At 44.1% G+C, this 21,876-nt stretch overlaps 2 protein-coding genes across 4 annotated transcripts in view; one reads left to right on the top strand and one right to left on the bottom strand.

The window, feature by feature from the left end:
* Positions 1-10,160, top strand: part of PLCD3 (phospholipase C delta 3) — a 56,192-nt gene extending 46,032 nt beyond the window's left edge. For 2 of the 3 annotated variants that reach the window (XM_066631303.1, XM_066631302.1), the window contains exons 10-15: positions 1,433-1,592; positions 2,771-2,887; positions 3,468-3,646; positions 5,611-5,746; positions 6,584-6,733; positions 7,271-10,160. In XM_066631303.1, the coding sequence (XP_066487400.1) occupies positions 1,433-1,592; positions 2,771-2,887; positions 3,468-3,646; positions 5,611-5,746; positions 6,584-6,733; positions 7,271-7,359 (831 nt within the window). In that variant the 3' untranslated portion in view covers positions 7,360-10,160. Of the gene's footprint in view, positions 1-327; positions 364-1,432; positions 1,593-2,770; positions 2,888-3,467; positions 3,647-5,610; positions 5,747-6,583; positions 6,734-7,270 lie in introns of all 3 variants that reach the window. The other variant, XM_066631304.1, reaches the window with a different exon arrangement.
* Positions 10,161-12,020: 1,860 nt separating this feature from the next.
* Positions 12,021-21,876, bottom strand: part of NMT1 (N-myristoyltransferase 1) — a 30,806-nt gene continuing 20,950 nt past the window's right edge. Inside the window, exons 9-12 of the mRNA XM_066631306.1 lie at positions 20,661-20,831; positions 19,800-19,970; positions 19,312-19,449; positions 12,021-18,157 (exon numbers count right to left, since the gene is read on the bottom strand). Coding sequence (XP_066487403.1) covers positions 18,137-18,157; positions 19,312-19,449; positions 19,800-19,970; positions 20,661-20,831 — 501 coding nt within the window. The 3' untranslated portion in view covers positions 12,021-18,136. The remainder of the gene's footprint in view (positions 18,158-19,311; positions 19,450-19,799; positions 19,971-20,660; positions 20,832-21,876) is intronic.

Below are 21,876 nucleotides of genomic sequence, written 5' to 3'. Positions count from 1 at the left end.
AGAAATAGCTTTTTATTCTGGAGCTGCTAGGTGACATTGGTTCTGACAAAATGGGGATAGTTGGCAACCCTCTTGGGACATATCAACAGCACAGATTTAAATTGCTTCATTCCCTATATCCAGGGAACCATGGAAAGTATAGCTGTGGGGGGGGGGCTAGGGAGTGTTAGCAGAGTATTCTTAGCACCTTCACGAAGGGTGCCAAATTCCCATGATTCTTTGCAGGCAAGCCATGACAATTAAACCAGTATAAAATGGATGTAAGTTTGTGTGGTTCTCAAAGGGAAAACTTCCTTTCTCTCTCTCTCTTTTCCCCACCCTTTCCAGTTCCCACATTCTCTCCAAGAGATCAAGCCATTACAGGTAAGAGCATCTTCCTTCTTGGGAAAGGTTTCGACAGGGGGAAGAAGAACATAGTGGGAATTTGGGTGAATTATTTTTTCTTGCTCACCTGCAAGCATGTTAAGCCAAATGTGCAATGGTTTCTGTTCCTTTGGGTATCATTCAGGAACCCATTCTGTCCCATTTCCTTTAAAATATGTCTAGATCACCGATTTTCAATTCTCAGCTGTTTTCCTGCTCATTGCACATTGATCTCTATGGTCTTCACCACTTATGATGTCACTTCTGGCTTTGGGGAGACTTTTCTTGGTTCTGTGGCTCTGTTTCTAGGGTACATCCATTGAAAATAGCTGCTCTCAGTGGCAGCTTCGATAATGATGGATTGGGCCCTTTGGAAAGCAACCAGATGCTCAAGAAATATCCCAGAGAGAGGGAGATGCCTTTTGCCTTAGGGCATGTCCCTTTATACACTAGGAAGCTGCATGAACTCCACAGCCTCTCAGCCACTGTGGTGATTTCAGTGAGTGCTGCTGAGAAAGGATCTGAAAGGCAGTAGGTTTTGGATCCACGGATTTCAGCAGTAAGACCTGGGTCCTCACTCTCTATGCTGTCATAGCTACTTGTTGGAGAAATGAGCTGCCAGCCTGTTGGCATTGGGCTGTACTGCCAACACTGCTGGTGGTCTGAAGTGCAGTATTGTAACCTTCTGCATCCTGCAGGCTTAGACTATGGACCAGAGGCATGGAAATGGCATTAATCCCTGAAATGCATGGATGTCACACAATCTTTGGAGACTGTGTGGCCTCATCCTGTTAATAATGCACAGAGGGGAATAGTTCACAGGCGTTTTTATGAGTGCTACGCCCATCCACAGACATCTGTGGTAGTCATTTTTATTACAGCAATGGCCTGCAAGTGAAAGAGCCATCTGCCTTTCAGGTTAAAAAGGTTTCTCTCCCTGATCGTTCTTGTTAATCACCTCAAATGACCAGGCAAGTAGTTATTTAAAAACTGGAAGCAATTTGCCTGCGAATCTGGGTGGAGACCATTATTAGCTCAGTGTGCATGGTTCCTTCCCTCCTCGCTGTAGGCAAAAGATGTTGCACAGATCTCGCAGGAGCTCTCGGATGTGGTCATCTACTGCTCATCCATCCCATTCCGAAGCTTGTCTCATGCCCAGCGCTATCAGAAGCCCACGGAGATGTCATCGTTCAGTGAGCGGAAAGCCAGGAAGCTGATCAAGGAATCAGGTAAGGATGGGGTTGGTGGGTGCGTTTTGGGGGCCAATGCATTCCTGAAGCAGCAATGCCCTAAATTGTGAGGAACTAAAGATAGTTCTAAGTTAGACACATGTGGGGTGTAAACAAATGAATGAACATCGGGCAAGTTTCTGGAAGTAGTCTTAACCAGGAAAATAATTCCACAAGGTGATATTTCCTTATCTTTTTGTGCACTCTCCCCCAAACTCCTACAGCACACCTGCAGACCATTCGCAGCACACCAATGTGTCACAGCACACTGGTTGAAAATCACTGAACTAAACTGAAGCAGCTGAAAGTTAGAGAGCAAGTCTGTTGACCAAGCTAGATCACTGAGAAGCAAGGGCCAAAGCTTCAGTGGAAGTTCTTGGGGTGGCCATGAGCTTGAAGCACCCAAAGAGAAAAATAACCTTGGATATAAGTGGGGGAGACAGGACTCAAGAGAGCAGAACATCATTTCTGCTGATATCACATCATGATTAGGAGCACAAACATATATTTTGTCATTTTATAGACTGCAGAACTTTTATTGCCCAGTTGCCCAACAGTAGGGTATGCTAGTCTCATTCTAGGGAGAGCTGGGGAGAGGATTAGGGAAATGGTGCTCAGAATGTGTACATCTGGGAGGAGGCTGAGAGAATCTGGAGCTTGCTAACATTGCAGACCCAGCATTGCTTATCTGGCAGAATGCAAGTATACCAGTGAAATCAGTAACACAGCTAGCTCATTGAGCACCCCAACTGAAAGTGTACCCCATCTGGGCATGAAGTGACGCAGATCTTGCTAATGCATCTGGTGCATGATAGTTATAAGAACAGCCCCACTGGATCAGGCCATAGGCCCATCTAGTCTAGCTTCTTGTATCTCACAGCGGCCCACCAAATGCCCCAGGGAGATAACAAGAGACCTCATCCTGGTGCCCTCCCTTGCATCTGGCCTTCTGACATAGCCCAGTTCTAAAATCAGGAGGTTGAGCATACACATCATGGCTTGTACCCTGTGATGGATTTTTCCTCCAGAAACTTGTCCAATCCCCTTTTAAAGGTGTCCAGGCCAGATGCCGTCACCACATCCTGTGGCAAGGAGTTCCACAGACCAGCATCAAATGCCATCAGCTGCCTCTTTCCCTCCTTCTCAGTTCAAGCCTGCCAGTTTCCTCTCTCTTACAGGAAACAGTTTTATCCGATACAACACCCGGTACCTCAGCCGCATCTACCCCCTGGGCCTCAAGATGAACTCCTCCAACTACAACCCTCAGGAGATGTGGAATGTTGGCTGCCAACTTGGTAAGGAAGAAGGCAAAGAGCCGCATTCTCCCAGGGACTGTACCCACCACTTTTGGAAAATTCAGAAACAGGAGATTCGCAGCCCAAGCCTATTCTGCCTCCCCCCCACTACTCTACACACTGCCAGAGTGCCTTTTATGGCTGCTCTATGACAGTTACTGCCAATGGAACATGTGTTCTGCTGCTTGCTGACCCAGATAGGATTGGGCCACCGGTTACGCCTCACAGACTTGGGGATCGCCAATTCTTGTCTTCTCTACTTTACACACGATCAAGAAAGCATGGCCTGGAGGCAAAAAAGTAGTGCTTCCAGAGGAGGACAGCCGAAAGCATCTCAGGCTTTGCCTGAATGATGGCCTGTTCAGACTTCAGGGCAGAGTCAGGAGCTGAATCGTCAGAACAAACGAGGTGAACCAGCTCAGCCCCCTTCTACTTTCATCCTTTGCCATTTATTTCTTCGGACCCTTCTAGATTTGCTTGTAGGACTGATAATAGAATGGCAACACCACAGAATTTAAGTTTAGGAACAATCTCTGTTTGGTTCTGTGTAACCTCGCCTCTTTCTGTGCTCCCCTTCCAGTGGCACTGAATTTCCAAACACCAGGGGCAGAGATGGACCTGAACGACGGGCGCTTCTCAGTGAATGGCCGATGCGGCTATGTGCTGAAGCCTGCCTTCCTGCGTAGCAGCCAGAGTACCTTTGACCCTGAGGCACCCCGCCGTGGGGCTGGCCAGCGCCCAGTTGCCCTCACCATCAAGGTACAGTGGAATGCCAAATGTGTTTGTGCCCAACAGTGCATGCATTTTTCTGCTTGTGAAAGTATGCATCGAGATGCATGTGTTGGCACAGTACACACAGGGAGATCCTTGAGACAACACAAACCTCTGTTATATGGACAAGGAATGAGTCCATCCCTAGTAATTATCAGATCCCCCTGTACCATTTTCTAAGTGTAGAATTAGCTAGGGGGCTGAATGGATACTGTCTTCCCCCCACCCCCTATACTATTAGTAGGTGGGGGGGGGGAATTTGACTGGGAGAACAGTGCAGGGGGAAAGGACTGCAGCTCTGATCCAACTCCCCTGCCCCCCGGCTGCTTTTGAGGCAAGAAATCCAGTCACATCTCTCCAACTTATCATCCTATTTGGCCCTGCAGACATATATATCTCACTATAACACACATCAACTTTTATGCAACCTTGTGCTTCATAAGCCATAAAATACGTAACACCTCTCTTTTGTTCCATGAGTAGGAAAATGTAGAACAGCACTTGCTTGCCCACAGCAAGCTTCCAACAGTGTGTACGGATCCAGTGACTCCCCAAGCACTTTACTTAGATTCTGGATTCCTTCCAGCAGCTAGTTTTCGCTGACTTAAAATCAGTTGTAGCTTATGTCTGCATAAGGTTGCGTCAACAACAGGTCAATGTTATATAGTAAAATGACAGGCTGATAACCTCAAATCTGTATCCAGCATGCACAAACAAGAATGATTATTAACTTTATCTAGTGAACTCTTATGGTAAATGCCTGATGGCTCATTCATGCACGCAAATAATTGCATGAAGGACACGCATGGGTGAAATGATTCAGACTGAGCTGGGACTGTTGCTGAGCGTTCTGGTTCGGATGGGCTTTTCATGGTCATAGTTTGGACTATGAATATACATTGGAGTCACATCTTACACACGTTCAACTTAATGCAAATTCAACTTGCGTGCTTGGCAAACAGCTTAAATCCTGCAGGCACCTGCCATTCCCACTCAATGAATGTATGCCTTGAGGTGAGCATGAATTGGGGGATGTGAATCTGCCATTCCCTCAGTCAGTCTCCATTCCCATGTTCCTCTCATAGTGTGGTTCTAGTTTTCAATGGTACAATATATATTTTTCGTCTAACATAGCCGCTAAACACATGCGATGTAAGGGATTTTCAGCTATACACCATCTTTGCCTTATGTGCTGACCTTAAGACCTATCCCCAGTGTAAGATGCAACTGTGCTATACTGTGATTCTGCAGAGGCTCAGAATCATGGTAGTGAATAGAATGCTGAACATGGTAGTGAGTATAGAATTCAGCTTCTTGAAATCCTTTGTTTTCATTTTAAAAGCTTATTAGATTTTAGCCCTTCTGACTTGTCAGTGTGTGAGCAATGCCTGTCAAAATGCCAGAAAGTGACTGATTAAGAATGTTAATGTTTGGGGGTGGGGCTTTGGTTTCCTTTTCCTTCTCTTGACTAACAATGCCAGACTCAATACATTATGCAGCACAAACAGGATATCGCAAATGTGTCCAATTGTAGAATGTACACATGTCAAATGACTGTTTTTTCTTTAGCTGGAACTTGAATGGCCTGGTTGCAGAATTTTGATTTTCTCTTAGCATGGAATACACATAGCTTTAGCTGGTGATGTTTAAGGGCCCAATCCTGCCCAACTTTCCAGCACCAATGCAGCTGCAAGGCACTTCCCTTACCTTGAGGAGGCCTCCCTGACCACAAGATGCAGAGCATGCCCCATTGGCATGGCTGCATTGGTGCTCGAAAGATGGATAGGGACTCAGCGTAGGGACTTATGCCAAATTCAGAATTAAGAGAATATTTATTTTACGTCTTGTTGGTGTTTAAAAATTGCAGAATGAAATGAAACCAAGCATTTTTCTTATCAAGGGAGTTGGAGTTCATATATTTTAAATTCTCTTTGCCCCCTGCCCCACTGTAGGTGCTCACAGCTCAGCAGCTGCCTAAACTGAACAAAGAGAAGAGTTCTTCCATTGTGGATCCCTTTGTGCGCATTGAGATCCACGGAGTTCCCACAGATTGCTGCAAAAAGCAAACAGAGTACCGGTTAAACAATGGTAAGGAAAGACTTAGAGATGGAGGAAATCATTGGCGGCCATAACACAAAACTATAATGCAGTAGTTCTCAAACTTTTAGCACTGGGACCCACTTTTTAGAATGAGAATCTGTCAGGACCCACCAGAAGTGAAAAGCAGGAAAATTTTTTAACAATCTTAGGCTGCAATCCTACCCACACTTTCCCAGGAGTAAGTCCCATTTACTATCGTTGTTAAAAGCATATACCTAGTAGCCTGTTAAAAGTGTAGAACTGTTACATTTTCCCAAATGCAAACACATACCAGCGTCTAGTCTAAAGCATTAAAATCAAAATTTTGAAATGAATGGGAACCCACCTAAAATTGGCTTGCGACCCACCTAGTGGGTTCCGACCCACAGTTTGAGAAACACTGCTATAATGCATGTGCCTGTACCAGATCCCAGGGTCAATTGCTGATACCTCTGAATAAAAAGAGGACTGGTCTAGGAGGACCAATGGTCTGACTTGGCAGAATCGGCCACTTCTGTCCAAAAGTGGCTGCAGGGTAGGCTCAGGGACTGATACCACAGAATCTGAGAAAAGCAGGTATCACTCTTGTATCAAAGGAAGGATTGTTTTGGAGACTTGCAAAATTATATGCACAGTATGGTGTAGTTTTATCACACAAGTGCAGAATGTAGACTTTGAATGCAGAATTCTGTTTCCCGAGGACCCGTGTTTTCAATTTTTTTTTAAACACATTTTTCACTCCTGTGGTTGATATTTTTTTCTAGAATTCTGTTTCTGGGCAGCAAGAGGAGCCTCACCACAGAGTTGCTCTCTGAAATGTCTGTTTCTTGGGTTTGACTCCTGCAGGATTCAATCCATGTTGGGATGAGACACTGACATTCCAGATTCGGGTTCCCGAGCTAGCGCTGGTGCGCTTTGTAGTGGAGGATTATGACACAACTTCATGTAATGACTTCGTGGGACAGTTCACTCTGCCACTGCCCAGCCTAAAGGAAGGTGGGTGTCTTTCTTCCAGATTCAGGAGGAGGGTAGCTTAGTAGCAGTCACCCCTTTAGCTGAGTGAATCTACAGTTTCTAGTATTTGCAAGGCCCAATTTTTAGTATTTTTTGTGAGCGTGTAGGTTGATTTGATTCTAGTTTTGACTTTCTGGGCTTATGTCAAATATCAGGGAAAGGACTAGGCAGGTCATGTGGTTCGCATATATTTCCGACTGCAAAATAATCCAGCACCACCTATTCACTAGAACACATATATAACCCAGACATCTTGCAATGTGCCCCAGTCAGAAAGCAGGAATGCTGTAGGAAGGTGTCTACACAACAAGTAGTCCTCGCTGCCAAGTTCCATGTGAATTTTACAGGTCTTCAGCCACCTCTGGGGTAGTGTAGGCCCAAAAGTAGGGTTGAGCAGGTTTGTGATTAATACTAGTCCAGAAAGTATTTTGATAGATGTGCTGGTTAGTGGATTACAGGGAAACCTCCCTCCCACTTCTCACTATCTGATTAGATTTTCCTCTGCCTTGTTCTCTCCAGGCTATCGCCACATCCATCTACTCTCTAAGGATGGTGCATCCTTGTCCCCTGCCACGCTATTTGTGCATGTGAAATGCAAAAAGATGTGAAAGTGGGGCAACAAGAACTAAAGTCTTCTTCAGGTAGAAGAATGGCCAAGCAGCTGTGCTAATTCTGAACACCACCTGCTGTTGAACCAGATGTGTGCATCTGATCCACACCAGAAGCATCATGTTCTAGCCTATGGCTGGGCTGAAATCATAACATGAAGTCAACCCTTACTTGAAGGTCCAAACTCCATTTGGACCAGGGAATTGAAGAATTGTCATGCTGTTGTTATCCAGCTGCAGAGTGACTCTTGGAACACTTCTTCCAAACATGGTTTTAGATCAGGAGAGGGTGTCAACTCATCCCCTTCCCTCAGAATAGTTTGGGAAGGGAGCACATGATGGGCTCACACTGATCTTACAAGAAGCAGCTGGCAGAAGGATTTATTAAGCCATCTTGCACAGTCCTTGTGTATGTCCACAAAGTGCAAACAGGTAGTTTGGGAGTGACCTTGAGAAGGAACCAAGAATGGTGAGTCTGTGAGCAAGTGCAGTCATTCTGGTAGGAAGCTGAAATACAGAAGATGTGGCCCATAAATCAAGCAATTGAGGAACCTTAGCTAGTAAACCTGAGAGAAATTGGCTTCAGGTTTGGCTGGCATCACTGTTACCCTGGTGGAGTGCTGTGATGGGATGCTAGGTTTGTTGTGTGAGAAAATAGCATCCCTGCTGTTTTGAAAAGCAGACAACCTACCTTCCTCAGCAGGCTTGCATCTTAAGAAACCAGTTTATAGATTGCTACCTTGACAATCAGCAGCTACAATGCTTAAGCTACCAGCTTGTAGATTTAAATCAGAAGCCAGTGAGAACCAAGCATATAATATGAAATGCCTCTAGTTCCATGAAGTTTTTCTGACAATTGAGGGGCCTTGAATTTTTTTTTTTTAATGTGGCTTCCAAAGGAATATGCCCCAAATCAGAATCTCCTTGACTGAATCACCCTAGGGCTCCTTTTATGGGGAGCAACAGTGACAAATTCCATCTCTGTCTTATGGGTACAGATGGGCTTATTAGAAATGGGGCCTCACGCAACTGAAAAGAAAAACCCATCAAAGCCAGAGTAGGAAGGCAATAACCAAGTACAGGCCTTTCAAAGTGGTGCTGTATATATTATGATTTCTTCTGAGCGAGCATTAATGATTGTCAGAATGATATAGCTATGCTACACATGCTGATGGGGAGGGCAATAGTAGTATTCACCCAGAGGCAAAAAATGCTCCTGTGCCCCCTTTTTGATAGCAATATAGTCTCAGAAAGCAAGTTCCATGAATCAAATGAGGACTAGCAGTCTGCTACTGGTGCTATAGGGACCTGCCTTGAATGTGGACTGTGCTAAACTCTTTCTCTTATGAATGAAACGGGGCTACTTTCCCTCTAGCTTTTACTCTTGGGCAGGTGTTATTACAGCCACGTAAAATGCCTAACCATTCAGCATTTTTGTTTGGGCATTTGTTTAGATATGCACTGACTGGCGGGTGGTTGCAACTTTGCTAGTTCTGGCCTATAGCTAGTTAAGGAAGCGCCCCGCGGCACTCCTCTTCTGGTGACTCAATGGAGTTTTTTTTGGGGGGGGGGGCTTTAAGCACTTACCACAACTGGGGGGTTGGGCAGGAGGGAAAAGCAATAGAAATGAAGTTGTGCCTGAGGCTTTGGCCAAGGCCCAACAGCCATGTAAACTGACTATGTAGCTATGATGAAAAGCAACACTAAGAATGATTTGTGTCCAAGAGGGCTTTTTTAAACAAGAGAGACTTGTGAATAATACAGCATGGAAAACAGGAAACCCCATTTTTAATTTATAGTCATTTTTCAAAATGTGGGGATTGTTGGGTGTGCACTTTGTTTTCCAGCAAAATGAGGAAGGTCTGAGAAGTCTGGCAGTCACCCTTTTGCTTTGTCACAAAGGGCCAACCACCCAGCCTCTTGGCTCCACACTACTAGCGCCAACAGGGGTGCAGTATGGCCAAGTGTGCATGAAAAAAAAAAAATCCACACCACATCCTTACAGCTGAGAACGTGGGTGGCAAGAAACCTTTGTGATGAAGACTTGAAAAATACCAGCAACTGTTTCAATGCCTCTTGTGAAAATGGCTTTGGAGCAGCCTCCAGAAGGATCTCAAAAGAGGCGATGTCTCTTGCTGCATTCAATTTTGGCTTGAAAGTAGTCAGAAGTGGCTAGCAAGCCTCTTAAGCATGCTAGAAGCACAATTCAAAATGAATGACAAACTACACAGAAAATGGTGCCTAAATCAAACATATATAAGGGGCTGGAGAAATGCTGTGGCTAGAGCAGCACCATTCTGTCCCCCCCATACAGAATCATTACAATGGAAGTGGCTATTTTTCCTCGCCCCAAGCTCGCAGGAAAGATTTCTAGTGTGGTGAGCGTGCTAGAAAGTGAAAAACGAACATGACCCTAGCATGCTGAAAGAGGGAAAAAAACAGCTTTCTAGCACTGGAAGCTGAAAAATGAACACCGCCTCTTACAACTCATCCTTTTTGACTGGTTACAAGAAGGCCTCAGAGAAAGGCAAGGCAGTAGTTATTGCTCATATGACCCCACTTTTTGTGCTGCTGCTGGCCCTGAGGAGAAAAGAAAGCCCGTGACATTTCCTTTTTGGCCTCTTCTCCTCCACCTGATCTTACACATAGCTTTCCAGGTGACACCAATTTCCTGTTCCACATTCAAACTCATGAATATAGCTTTCCTTCTGTGCAGGCTGCAGTCACTGTTCCTACAAAGGACTCGTCTCAGTTGTAGTACTGGCAGTCTCGTTTTCTCCTGCCTCCCAGGTACTGAGAAGATACCACCACACTCCTCACCTCACACCACAGGGGCTGATGTAACAGAGTAGCTGAGACTTTGTTACTAAGCAGGAAGGCCGCACTTCCACTGTCACCTGTGCCATGAACTCAGCAGGTGGCAGCTGCAATATGGGGACACTACTACTTATTTACCTTTACAAAGATTGTAAAGATTATGTGGTTCCCAAACTTTTTCAACTGGCAGCTCCTTTGACCTACTGGGCCATTGGCCATGGCTCCCCATTAGGGCTATAATCCTATACATTGTATAGGATGGTGGGTTATTCACAGGGCTTCCGCTGCTCTCCTGGCTGGTTTCCATGGCTTCCCGGGGACCCATGGCTCATAGTTTGGAAACCATTCAAGAAAATCCATGTGAAGCATTCTGAACACTCAAAAGAGCTATATAAATGCCAAGTACTATTATTACAGCCCTACTGCTGTGTAGGTAACATAGGAAGCTGCTTTATACTGAATGAGATCAGAGGTCCATCTTGTTCATATTGTCCACGCCAACCAGTAGGGTTTTACAATGGTTCAGCCTTTGATTTGGGCCCATCCTCTCCTTCACTTTTACTCAGTATGGTCCCAGGCTAGTAATATTACTGCTACTGGCTGGGGAGAAACCACACAAACTCCATGAAGATAGTCAAATATGGCAAGAGGACATATCTCTGTGCTGCTGCATCCCTGTGCGGCTTCCCACAACAGACCTGTGCAGAGTAAATATGAGACATGCAGAAAAAAGTTATAAGACTTCTCTGCAGCTTTTTTGATGCCAGTCAAGACGGATTTGAAGAACAGCCACAAAAGTGGGAACGCCTAACTGGAGAAACACTACAATTATCCAGATTATTTAAAAGATGGAAGATATTATGGCCTGCGTGTGACCACAGGCGGAAATGTCAAGCCAACATCATTGCCAGTAGTACAAAATGTGACACGGAGTCCTCACTGTGCCAGTTTTTCTACTGCTGCAAGGAGCAGCCAATAAAATGGAACAGGAGCAGGGAATATTGCAAAGCAGTGATGTGTCATGGAATTTTAATATTAAACACTATCAGGCAAGAGGAGGAAGAGATGCAAGGCTTTTTTTTTAAATGGGAACCACACATATGTTGTATTTAGGGGAAGGATACAATGGTCCTTTGCAGGAATAGGGAAATTAACCCTCTTATCAAAAAGTATCTCCCAGAAACCTCAGGAAGAACAGAGGCTTTAGGAATGGATTACACAGAAAGCAAAGTAAATTTAGGTAGGACAAAAAGAAATGCTTTCTTGGGGAGTTTTAAGGACCAAAGTTCCATAGGAAATTGCCTCCTACTGAGCCAGACCATAGGTCCATCTAGCTCAAAATTGATGACACTAAATGGCAGTGGCTCACCACTGTTTTAGGCAGATATTTTTCTCTGTCCATCTGGAGACTGAGCCTGGGACCTTATGAACGCAAAGCAAGTGCTCTACAACTGAGCTGTAAAGAAGTGATTAAAGGAACATCTTATCTGATTTAGAAGGTCTGACCCATGTGATGGTGTCCTACCCCAAGAATGGTGTATGTTGTATGAATGTGTTCAGCACTAGATAAAGTCTTTCCACCTCGGTTTCCTGTTAAACTTTTGAGCAGCATCACAACCAGACTGTGACCTAGAAAGTTTACTACACCAGCCTCTGCCCATTTCGTAATGATTACAAGAGATCGTGCTATGATTTCCTTATCTTTACCCCACCCTCTTTCGTTGCACTGTAGGGAAAGAAAGCCAAGAACTAGAATCACCCTCTAGAATCTGGTACTGCAACTTCTGTATATTAAAGCAATTAAAGATAATAGCTGTAATACAAATATTTTAACAAACTCCTAGTGTCACAGAAATATTGATTTTATTAAAGTTCCATGGAATAAGTGTAACTGGCATGTTAAACAAAAAGTAGAACTGCAACCTACTCCCTCTTCAAAGGTGAAATCAAGCAGCCAGGGGGGAGTCTGATTTTCATATGGTAATCTTCATTTCAGAATATGGATTCTGGGTTGCAAAACACAATTTGGAAATATAGGTTTAGTTCAGTTTCTGGGGTAGATTTTTGATTTTGGTGCGTGTGTGTATGAATATAACATGTTGATAACAATTTTGGCTCTAAAAATTGGTTTTCAAAACACCATGTTTTGCTTTAAACTTCAAGAGTTCCTGCTCTCAAAATGCTTTCTTTTCCAACATCCTGAGGTATAATACTTTGAGCCCCTTTTCTGTTTATGAAGAAGGGAGATGTGACACTAAGTGTGTAGTCTGATTAAAAAGTACCAAAAGTACTGTGAACATTTTGAGGGAAAAACAGAGTACCCCCTTTTCAAATCAAAATTGGAAGCAACCTCACACCTTCTAGCTTACTTTTAGAGCTAGCAAAGGACTCAGAATTTTCATTCCAGGTTGTGGAAAAGATGACCCCACTGTGAAACCCCTCCATCTGGAAACAGAATTGTCAGCTAAGGCAAGAGAATTCACTTTGTAAACATCTGGTAAAGGTATGCACATAGGCTCCTGGCGCTTTGGCAAGTGCTGGCTTGAGGTACTCAGTTCAACAAAAAAAAAAAAAAAAAAAAAAAAAGATGACTGCCCTGTTGCAAAATGTTGACAAGTAGTAACTTTCAATTGCCTGGGCATCAGGAAACCCTTCCAACAGAAACATCTGACAAGTCAATGTAGTTGGTACACAGGCCATCTTAGAACCTTCCTAGCGAATGGCAAACTCAGTACCTGTCCTCTTTTGACTAAGATCAAGGTCACCACTGCTAGTGGATTGAAATAAAAATCAGGCTCACTGGGAACACCCAATCAAACCTCATCTACCTACTCATGTGACCATTGTTTTGAGGGAGGAAAGCTTATCTTCCTTCCCATGAATGACCAATCAACATTGATTCTCCAGTTTCCCCAGGGAGGGGCGTTCCCATGGTTGAATACCCTTCTGCCACAATGAGAATTACCCATCCTCAGTGAAGCATATCCCTTGCGTGAGTCACTGATTCAGCAGTGACCCTTGAATGGGAGCACAGCAGACCCCAAACAGCAACTTATACGTGCATATTACAGACAGCCTTCTCTGCTAGTGGGTCAATATTCCATAACAGAAATGGAAAGATCCAATCACACCTGATGCAGAGTTGCAGCAGAATTATCTGTCCTGCAGCAGTGGCCAACTGTAAGAAGATATCATGGACAACCTCCTCTGTATATGGGTACTTCCTTTAATTAATTGCATTTCCCAAAGCTGTATTAGGGGAACTTCAGCTGGAGACTAAACGTATATGCATAAACAAAAGCAATGGGTCTGATGCAGTCCCCATTCTCATGGAACTGAAAGTTTCGACCTGCAGTGTAGGGCATATGGAACTATGCACCCCAAACCACTGTACAGTTACGTGCGCCTGCATCTGGGTCATGTCTTATGTTTGGTTTGTCTTAATCAGAGGATAACCAAGGCTCCTGCCATTTGAGAAAATGCAAACATTTGCGCTCTCACCCTGCTTATATACTGGTCAAACACCACTTGCTATTTCTCCAGGTATCTTTTTCCTGACTTTGTGGAAACTTGTTTCATCATTTTCTGGGAATGCACTGGAAAACACTAGAATGTCTGTATAGCACTGAAACCAAAATATCTAGGAAATGGTGGAAAATGCATTAAATGGGCTGCAACCTGAAGGCATGCAGGAGGAAACAGCAAGCCCAAGTCAAAGATATAACCACCCCGATTAGACAGTTACTGTGCAAACTAGCCTGCAAGTGATTTGCCTATACTTTCTATTAACCCATCTGGCCACTTAGGACACAATTCAAACTGTGCCTGGGGCTGACACAAGTCCCTTGTGCTGGCCTGGGAGGGTTGCAAACATGCCTTGTGGCACGTATGCGCCTCCTTTTGAGGAGGCCGCGTCAGCGCGTCCAGATTCAGCCTCCATAGTGGCTTCCCTGCCGAGTCTTGCATCAGCCCAGCTGGGCCGACGCAAGAAGAAAAGATAGGTGTGGGGGAGGCGGGAGGGAGGCAATCCTGGGTGGGGGCAGAGTGGGCAGCGGGAGGCGGGGATGGGATCTGGCAGTTATGCCAGATCCCAACCCCCGTTCCTAGGAAAAACAGAGTGGCTTCAAGCTGCTCTGCTCTCCTCAGACTTGCGCCACCTCCAGAGGTCGTGCAAGTCCCATAGGGGCCAGCAGCCCTTACACAGGGGTCAGGGGAAAAGTTTCCCCTTGCCTCTGGTTAAGCCGCTTTTGGCCACTATCCTGCACTGGATACAGCACAAGCCTCCTGGCTTGCCTGTTCCAGCACAGAATAGGATTGAGCCCTTAGATTTATATGCTAATCATTTTTAAATCATTAGTGCCTTGAAAATGACCACCTAATTTCATAGGAAACCTCAGTACACAGCATAATGTGTGCAGTCTATGCTGAGGTCCAGTGCACTGCCCAACATCAGAGGTGGGGGGTGTTTTATGGCACTGCCAACTCCTTGATGTTCTCACCTGACGCTGAACAGATGTTTGCCCTAGCATGAGCACATTTTGGAAGCTGGGCAAGTCCTTATTTGTACAAGCAGTTAGACATGTTTCGTGTAAGCTTACTGTACTAATTCTTTGGTAATGTTCTGTTCACATATTAGTACTTGTATTGATCCCCCAAAGTTATGCCTACATCCCTCCCTAAGGAAGAGCCTTTCAACTACTATTTACACCTTTAAGACATAAGCACCTGATAGAATAATGTTTTATAAGCCCCTGTGCACATATGTTCATATTGTTTCATAGATTGCACACTTGAAAGCCACGGCGTCTCTAGGGTGGAAGAGCACTGTCAACAGTTTGGCCAAATCAAACATCTTGCCCGCCCACCCGGTGTCAAAGAGCAATAAGCACACAAGGGGGTGAAAAAAACAATGCAAAGGAATGTCACACATTTATCACATTTGAAGAATGCTATACAGACTGCAGTAGATATAGATATATGCACAAGGCTGAAAGTTTAGGACTTCACAGCAAACCTCAGAAACCCCATTGGAACAAAAGTGAACCTGAAATTCTGGACAATACGCTAAAAGGCCTATCAAAGTCTGTATGGGATCTGGACACCAGAGCCAGTAGCAGCACTTGTACAAAACAGGAAGGCAATAGACAGACGACTCCAAAGCTCCTGAAACTCTGCCCAAATAGGAATGTTACGTTTGTGGCTGTCACTTTGGCTTAGGTCTTGGGAAATGGACAAAATGAAGGGAAGTCTCGGGTAGTTCAAGGGGTGTTGTATCCAACCCGTAATTGGGTGTTATAGTAGATATTCTTTCAGAAAAGGTAGTGATGACTTTGCCATGCAGGATCAGAAGCAACTTGGACAAAACCAGCAGAGACTAAGGGGAGATCCTTTAAGAAACATTCAGCTTCAATTCCACCATAATTTCCACTGCCCACATTTGGCAAGTCCTGAGCTAACATGTGCAAGTAGGTTCGAAGCTGCAGGCCACAAGCATCACACAAGTACAGATAGTTTTCTGGCTAAAGGGTTAACATTTCTTCCACAAATTTTCTTTGGAATTTTTGAGCCCTTTCCCTCCTTTTAAATGAAAGTTGGATCAGTCTAACAACACACAACTGGGTTTGGAATGCCATTGGCAAAGTAAAGCATCTTACCTTGGTAAACATAACTAATATAATTCTGGTTTATCTGGACCAGGCTGAGGTGCCAAAGGTAGGTTATCTACAAACACTGTCCCTTTCAGAACCTGCTTCCCCTAATGGATGAACAACTAAGGATTAGTTTCCACTGCAGTGGAAAAACCCACCTGGATTGTACCACTTCAGATTGCAGGTGGAAATTCATACAGCTGAGTGTTCCTCCATACAAAAATATCACACAAAGGAGTAGATATAAGGAACATCAGGACTTCTTCCTGATGTACTAGTTGGCTGTGTGGAGGGATACTTTTTTTAAATAGAATGCTCGGTCATGCAAGTGGCAATCTGAATTGGTATAACCCAAACACAAGCTCATCGCTTCAGTGCAAACTAGGCTTCAACTACACATACAAACTGCAATCTCAGCTGTTAGAGCACTCGACTGAGAGCTGCAAAAGAAAGGGCTTCCTATCACACCTGACAGCGTTCAAGCTTCTAGACCCTAAAGTGTTATCACTTAAATGACAGGATGTTGATTGCTTCATCACTTTTTGAAGGCTGAGGCCTTATACACCCATTCTTGAAGTTGGGCAGCGTAACCGGGAGCTTCCAGAAGATCTATCGCCAAAGTTTGTAGACAAAGAATTTTTGCAGGGCTTATTTCCCCTACAGAAAACACTGTCCAGTGTTGGGAATCCTGGAACTACCTTTCCAAGTTCAGGGGCTACAGGCAAAGATTCATTCAACTTGTTACTTGAACCAGGTAGCACATGTATTGATTATAAAAGACAGTGGAAAGGGTGGGAGAGGAAGACAAAAATAAACTATACTCTTCAGTTAAACCAATTGCTTATTGATTGCTATGTTTGTACTGGGCAATTGGGGAAAAAAAACAAGCTAAATCGGGGTCACAGAGTAGAAGTCCCCCACTTGACCTTCCAACTTTAGAAACAAAGTTACAATTCTGCTAGCAGACACCATAATATGACAGGTTCTGTTTCCCATAATAAGATATCCACTAATGAAGCTTAGTTATAGATAGCCACTTTCATTCTAGCTTGCTTGGAATCTTCTCTTCTGAGTCTCAATAATTGCCAGTAACATTTCTTAACACATCCTCATCACTAGACTTCCACCAAGGGGAAGGGAACACAAAAATGTTTGTTTCAAGGTGAGGCAATGCAAGCTGACCATAAGAAGTACTATTAGGTGACTCAAGCAAAATGAAGCAACTGCAGCCCAGGGAAGTTCAAAAGAATAATATGGTGCAATAGAGCCTGTTGTTAGGAAACCCCAAAAGGAGGGAGGGGCGAGCTGTAGTTTCTGTGACACTGCAAGTCTCAGATAATTCCCCGCCCCCCCCCCCATCTCCTGGAAGGAACAGTGCAGAACTGCTCCCATAGATGAATGAAGGGCGGATATGAATTCTAAGAGCCAAAAGGTATGGGCTGATGGAGTTGGCAATTCGCATTGAAGCTACAGACTTATTAGCACACGTCCAGAATGGTGAGATGGGTTGACTACACACATCATTCCATTATGAAACAGGGGTTCAAGTCTTGGCACTGCTAGGAAGACAAGTACCCCAGCAGTTTCTAAAATAGCCCTTATAAAGAAACCAAGTGATCAGCCCTTTGCTCCATACGCAAGGCAGTTAACAGGACTTAAAACCTTACCAGCCCAAGCAACCAAATCCAGAAAGAAATGCCAGTGCAGCTCAAATACACTTTGAGGGGGCACCATAAAAGGGCCAAAAATGGCTGGTTGATGGAATTTGCCACACCAGTCACCAATGGTCCCACCCTGTTTGCAAAAAAATATCAGTCTGTCTTGGGCATGTAAATTAAAAAAACAAAACAAAAACAAAACCAATATTTCCAAGACAAAAAGCTAAATAGTGCCATGGTTCCAGCCCCAGTTTCTGGTTCAGGTGAATAACAAACATTGTTAAAATATATAATATATATATTATATATATATAATTTTTATTATTATTCACCCGTTAACTCCAATATATGCCAATTGTGAGCTAGCTTTCAGCAGTTACATTCCCTTGATCATGTCTGTATGAGGATGCAATTAATCTGGAGGGAGGGGAAGAAGAAGAGGCCAAGTACTGACACTGACATGTTGGTGCACTTAGAGACACACAATACAATCATCAGAAGTGTCAGTGAATGGTTCACGAGGCCAGTTGAGCGGGCGCCGGCTCCTCCGCAGGAAGGTCTCACTTCCATGGAAATCAGAACCATGAGAACTGGAAGTTCCACTCTGGCCTAACTCTTCTGTGGCTCTGCCTGCACTTCTTCAGAGATTACTGGTTACTGCAGCACCAGGCCAACCTATGGAGAGCACCCAAGATAAAAGGGTTATTTATCTTAATATTATGTCCCCTAAATTAGTTACAAAAGGCTAAGAACCTTGCCTCCTCACGTGACTGCACTAACGATCTGATTAATGAATGCTCATTCTACAGAAGTGGCAGTGTCCTCCAGCAGTTATAGTGGTGAGCACAGACCTGGCAATATTCAGATACCACATAATCAAGAAATGCACACACACACTCATTTCAACTTAGACATTTATCTGCCAGTGGGGTGGCTCTGAGGGCATATGAGAAACACTATAAAGAAAAGTACATAACCATCATATGAGTTGAACATTTGTGCAAACTTTAGACTTTTTTAAAAACAAACAATAGTAAGTCACTATTAAAGATCAGCTCACATTTCAAGCACTTGGGATGGCCTTGATTAATTTAAAGGGATCACAAAGCTTAAGGAATTCTAAGAAATCAGAGCAAATCCTCTCAACTGCAAAACTGAACACCCCTGCACACTGAATATTTGAAGCTTCAAATTCCACACCGCTGCATCCCTCCACATTTCAGGGACTGATTCTGCATAACTCCAGATCTGCGCTTCCCAAATTTTATTTTGTCATGGGCTAGGAAAGGAGGGACTTTTATGACATCAAAAGCAGTAAGTCTGTGAAAGGAGACATTAGGGGACAAAAAAGAAGTAATTGGGGGCCAGCAAGGTGCAGAAGATCAGTTCTAATCATGAGAACGACTGGGGTCAAACCCCAACTCAGCTATGAAGCACAGTGTTGGGAATGTCAGCACTCCTCAACTTAATGGGTAAGAATTGTAAAGTGCTTTATATGCCAAGAAGCAATACAGAACAAAAAATGAGCAACAGGGATGAAATCCTTATCACTGACTACCAGTAGTTCCATCCAGATCACACCCTACTTTTAACAAGTCAAGCAGAAAGTTCCTTCAGTGTTTTCACATTTCAGCTCCTTGCACACAAAGATGAGAAATCTGGCCCCCTCCAAATAAAATCCAGATTCATCAGAATTACATTGCAGTCGGCAGGTGCTCCACAAGAGACCATATTCAATGCTCAACTTCCATCATACATTTAGAAGACTTGTAGGTAATTGGATAATTCTGCTAGCCACAATCAGATGCTCTATAGCAGCCACTACCTACCTTCTCTGGCCCCATACTGGGACATTTCCAATTGTAGAGATAATACTGCAAGTTTCCATCTCCAATCCCAAATTTCAGCTTCTCTAGGAAGGTCTTGTTCTCCATGAGATCCAGTGCATTGAAAACGTCAAAGCCTTTCTGCACAAAGACAGACAACAGACAAATCTGGTTCTGCACAAATAGATATTCGCATACTGTGCTTGGTGTATTTCTTCTAAACACTCAGTCATTTGTCATTTCTGACACTTTAGGTTGTACTCAAGAATCAGGAAACTACTGTTAAAAACCAAAAAGCTCAGATTCTCAGGATAGAAGAAGTTGCAATTCTGCAATTGCTCTTCATGAACTCCTTTCTACAGCTGAGGCCACATATACGTTGGTGAGATCTCTAGTCTAGACATAGTGAGATTTCACTTCCTCAGCCTGTTTTTCTGAATGCTATACTAGAGGAAGTTGCAAGCCCAAGTGGTCAGAAGAGAGCAGCTCACCAACTTGGCCAGTATGAGAGCATCATTCATGAGGTCAAGGAGTGGCGTTCTGGAGTGGACGTTGTAAAATGAGTAGGCGGCCTTCAAGCTTTTGTGGGTGGGATGATTCATGATAGTAGAGGGTAGGGTGTAAAAACTCAGGATATCTGTCACATCTCCATCGGCGGCGTTCTGGAGAAAAAACAAGAGACACATCAAGGAAGGCTTTTGTCACTCTACAGCCCTGGGGAAAGCAGTTGCAACATGAGCAGCTTTCTTGCCTCTCCAATTGCAGTAGAAGTCTGGTTTATACAAAGCAAGGAACTGGGCAAGAATTAGTCCCCTGATGTGCTAGAGGATTTTAAATTTCTTTTGCAGAGTCATTTTTGGTTTTTTTACAACATTCAAAGAATGACACGGCCTCCTGCAGTCCAAATTCCTACCTGCATTTTACTACCACAGAATCTGATAGCTTCAGGTGTAGAGCAGGTAAAACACTTAAAATCTGAACTATAACAACAGCAATGCACAAGAGAAGTAGCAGTTATACAGTACTTTAGAGCTTTAACATACATACCTCAGGACTGTTTTTATATACAGAGACCAAGATCAGAAAAGTAAACATGCTGTGCTTTAAAAAAAAAATCCCAAGTTTATGCTAAAGTAACGAATTTGACAGCAAGGAAAACTTGCATTCTTCAGCTTGAATGCATACAAATTAAGCCCGCCAACCTGCCCATCCATCCATACATAACAATTTACTGTGCATGCATTGCTCAGTGGGATGGAGGAGCAGAGGGATGCAGAGAACCAAAGCTCCTTGTCTCCGACCTCTGCTCCAAAATGCAGGGAAGAGTGTGGAGGAAGAAGAAAGTATCTCACCTCCACCACATATGTATCAATGATGTTGGGCTGGGGCAGAAACCAGTGCTCCACCTCTTCTGGGGTCATCACAGGAGTTAAATGGAACTGCTTCAGGTAGTCTGATATTAGTTTGTGCACAGCAGGGATATCTTTGTGCTCCATTGGTCGCAGTCCTGGGGTCTTTGGAGTCTAAGAAAAGGGAGAGAAAGACAGTTTGCTTAGGGAAGCCATGGAACTTCCTCGTTGGACAGCCACCTGTCAGGGATGCTTTTGGTGTTAGCGATTCCAGTGATGAAGTTCAAGAAGAATAGTAGCTTTCAAATAAAATTTTCTGGAAATCTGGGGTTTTTCAGAAGTTACTTAGGGTTCCTCAATGAGAAGGTCAATCGTACTTGAGAAGCTCCCAAAAGACACCCTGCTTACCATTACAAAGCCTCAGTGATCCACATTTTTGTTTGTCACTCTTACCATGGTCTCTCTCTCTCAGACTTACATCCATCTTTGGAGCTATAGTAACTGAGCGGCAATTCCCAACCATCATGCTTGGGAGGAAGGCTATTTGGCTGGTGCTCAGTGTGCTTCATTAGCACAGGGTCAAAGTAACAAGCCCAAACACACTATTCAACTTTAGCTCAGAACTGACTTCATGCAGAAGTGGAGCATGAGATGTATATTCTAGGTTGCCCTGTCAGTTCACATGAGGAAACAGTGAGGCACATGAGGCCTAGTAGCTGCCCACAGGAACTGATCGTGCACAGGGCTCCCCCAACTCTACAAGAAGCCCAGGCAGCAAAAGGCAAAGCAGACCCACTACGACGGCTCCCCACATGAATTGCAAGTTCATCTCAGAATCCCCAGCACCACTACAGGACGTTCCATCTGTTTGAATGGGGATCTCTTTGCCAAGGCAGTACAATGATCTGAACCCAGCCTGCAAGCACCCAAAAATAGGTCCAAGACTCCTTACACAATGCACTGGGGTTCCTCAACAAACGTGGAAAGGGTTCCATGAAGGTAGAACATTTTTAAAACTACTGAATTAGGTTTGCAAGTACCATTAACACCATATCTTTCCTTGGGGTCAATTGTGCAACATCATCTGCGCAACGTTCTATGTCTATGTGTACCAAGGGTCTGGTTCCCCCTCTGCATTTAGACACTGTTAGCTTTACCCTTTGCACTGTTCTCTGGCTCCCCCTGCTGTGGCAAGCTGTATAATGCCATCGCTATACTG

The sequence above is a fragment of the Tiliqua scincoides genome, chromosome 5 (genome assembly GCF_035046505.1).
Source record: "Tiliqua scincoides isolate rTilSci1 chromosome 5, rTilSci1.hap2, whole genome shotgun sequence".
In the NCBI taxonomy this organism is placed as follows: Eukaryota; Metazoa; Chordata; class Lepidosauria; order Squamata; family Scincidae; genus Tiliqua; species Tiliqua scincoides.
This window is presented reverse-complemented; position numbering and strand designations above follow the sequence as displayed.